A 2,973-nucleotide genomic window follows, 5' to 3' on the forward strand; every position below is an offset into this window, starting at 1 on the left:
GCAGAGAATTGATAGTGAGCTCTGGATTGTGAATCTTCTTGGGGAGGGGATTCGGATGGGCCTCCAAGACTTAGTATTAGAAAAATAGTCCGCCGGACTAGAAATTATTTATTTTTTATTTATTTTATTTTTTACATGTTGGACATTTTTTTGAACATTAATGTTTAATTTTTTATATTTTTGTTAAGTAAAAATCATTATTTTCTTTGTCTTATTTTTTTCAGAAATTTTTTGTTTTTTTAAAAATTTTTACATGTTGGGCATTTTTTAAAAACATTAATGTTTAATTTTTTTTATTTGTTTTATTATTTTATATAAAAATAATTTAATAATTTCTACACTAATAACTATCATCAAAACAAACACAATTTTATTTAATCCCTTCACTATAAATCCTCTCCATTATATCTCTGAAAACAAACGGAACCTAAGCTTCGTAAAACGGATAATTATTCAGTAATCTTGAAATATAAGCATGTGATATTCCATAATATTATAATTAGTAAAAAATATGGATAGGTAGGGTATTATGTTGTGATGGGAGAAAATGAAGAGATATATTGAATAATAATTGGCCAGCTGCTAAAGAGTATAGAAACATAATACTTCAAAAATATTAAATAATTTCCCTCCTAAATTAGGCCAACAAAGAAATATGACCACTATGTGATGCGGAAATAAATATGCTAAATACAGGTAAGGATGAAACATAAATACTTCTCGGTCACATATAATATGTTCACTTTCATTATTCTAAACATTTGAAAAAAGCATCTATATTTTTAAATTAATTGTTTTGTTCCACAATTTTAACCAAGACAAGAACTAATTAAGATATTTTAATTTGTAAAAATAACATTTTTTTTATAAAAATATATTATTTATTGATTGATCTTATTAAAGGGTACAAACGCCAATAACTAATAAATAATTTGAGATTAAGGGAAAACTTTTCTACATCCATTTCTTTTTTATCTTAGCAATGTCAAACTATAGAATTGCATGAATTCCATGGTTAGTGATGATACTTTGTTTTGTGTATTTCTTGTCTCCCTCGTATAATTTATTATTTGTATTTTATCGTAATCTACCCAACAATAAAGAGAGAACAAAACAGGCACCATAGAGAGAACTTATATCAACAAATGAACAATAAAATGAATCTAATCATCCCATTTCCACAGACGATTCGCTGTTTGAAAGGATTGAGCTTCTACATCATTCCCAAAAAAAAAAAAAAAAAAAAAAAGAGGAAAAAGAATATACAAAATTTAAAAAGCTAGTTCAGACTCCGTCAAAAAACAAACAGCGGCGGATCTGACTGTACTTCTTTTTTAATCCGGGTTCAAGTATTGGATGATTTGAGATTGTTGGAGGAAAGAAAAGGATGGTTCAAGAGCTGCGACGTGGACCACCTCTTGCCAGACTCTTTCTGTAGACAACACTCCAAAAAACTCCGAAAGTCGTCCGACGCACCCTCCGGCGAGCTCGGTGGCTCTCCAAAGCATATTGCGCACATTAGAGTCGCCCAGTCTGGTCTCTGACCCGGCGGCAATAACGGAAAGTGACCCATATACAGCTCCATCAGTGTCAACCCCAAGCTCCATATATCCCCTGCGTACCCGTTATAGTTCCCTCCGTATGTGTCCGGGTCGAACCTCTCCGGACTCATGTAAGCGCAAGTCCCCACATACGAATTGCAGGGATCCAGGGTCCGACACATAATCTTGCTCACTCCGAAATCAGCGATCTTCACTTCCATCTTGTGGTTCACGAGGAGGTTGGAGGGCTTGATGTCTCTGTGGATGATCTTGTGGGAGTGGAGGTAGTTGAGTCCGCTCAGAACCTGAGTGGCTATGGAGGCCAAAGATGGTTCGGAAAATGTTCCTTTGGTTTTGAGGAGGGTGTCTAGGGTTCCGGAATCCATGTACTCCATGAGAAAAGCGATGTCGCCGCTGGGCTTCTCGAAGATGCCGTGGCACTGAACCACGAAGGGGGAGTCGGCGCGGCGGAGGATCTCCATCTCGCGGAACACCTGGCGGCGGATGGTGGGGTCGCTGTCGCCGTGGGCTACTTTGAGGGCGTAGAGGGCGGAGGTGTGCTTGTGGCGGACCTGGTAGACCGTGCCGCCGTTGCCGTGGCCGAGGACCTGGAGCTTTTCGAGGTCGGCGGTGGTGATTGCGGAGGAGGAGGAGGAAGTGGAGTGGGAAGTGGGAGGTGGGGGTGGGAGTGGTAAGGGGAAGCGTGGGCGGCGATCGGAGATATCAGGCAAGGGAAGTTTGAGATTAAGGTGGCGGCGGTCGCGGACAAGTGCCATGTGATAAACCTGCCTGGTTGGGTTGGGGTGAATTCCAAAAATAAAATTGAATCATCTAAGAATTTGGGAAAGGAGAAGGGGGTTTATGTAGGTGGGAAGATAGAAGCACGTGGGTGGAGTTGGGTGACGTCAGTAGTGAGGATGGATGCGTGGGAGGGAGGGAGGGAGTGAGTGAGACAGAGAAGAAGGAAAGTGGGAGGATAGGGGGTGAGTGGCGCTCACCGATTAGGATTGGGTTGGGTGATGATGTTCATCCTTGCGTGCCTTTTTTTGGTTTTTTCTGGGTTTTTTGAAAGCAACTGGCTTTATCCCATGTGACCATTTTTTTGGCCAATTATTGCTTTTTTGTTTTCTTTTGTACTACCGCCTCTTTGCTAACCTCCGCTATTTTAATTTGTTTTTTAATTTTTTAGATATTAGCGTAAAACTTGTATTATACATGTGCAAGTAATCAAAAGTGATAAATAATATTAAATATATTAAAATTTAATTAAATATTATGATATAAATTTGAGTGAATAAAACTATATTTATATAGATGTGCAAGACTTTTTACTTTTTATTTTTTATTTTTAGTATATTCAATCGGATAAACTCAATGAAAATACAGAATAAGAGTGAAATTATATAAATATTAGAAAAAAAATAAAAATAAT

General features: G+C 37.8%; 1 protein-coding gene across 1 annotated transcript; it reads right to left on the bottom strand.

Moving 5' to 3' along the window:
• Positions 1-1,146: 1,146 nt before the first annotated feature.
• Positions 1,147-2,754, bottom strand: MKK9 (MAP kinase kinase 9). Its single transcript, XM_028261666.2, has one exon. It carries the CDS (start codon positions 2,315-2,317, stop codon positions 1,346-1,348), a length of 972 nt encoding a protein of 323 aa, XP_028117467.2. The 5' UTR covers positions 2,318-2,754; the 3' UTR covers positions 1,147-1,345.
• Between the last annotated feature and the right edge of the window lie 219 nt (positions 2,755-2,973).

This window comes from Camellia sinensis, chromosome 4 (genome assembly GCF_055761805.1).
Source record: "Camellia sinensis isolate YWXY chromosome 4, ASM5576180v1, whole genome shotgun sequence".
Classification (NCBI taxonomy): domain Eukaryota; kingdom Viridiplantae; phylum Streptophyta; class Magnoliopsida; order Ericales; family Theaceae; genus Camellia; species Camellia sinensis.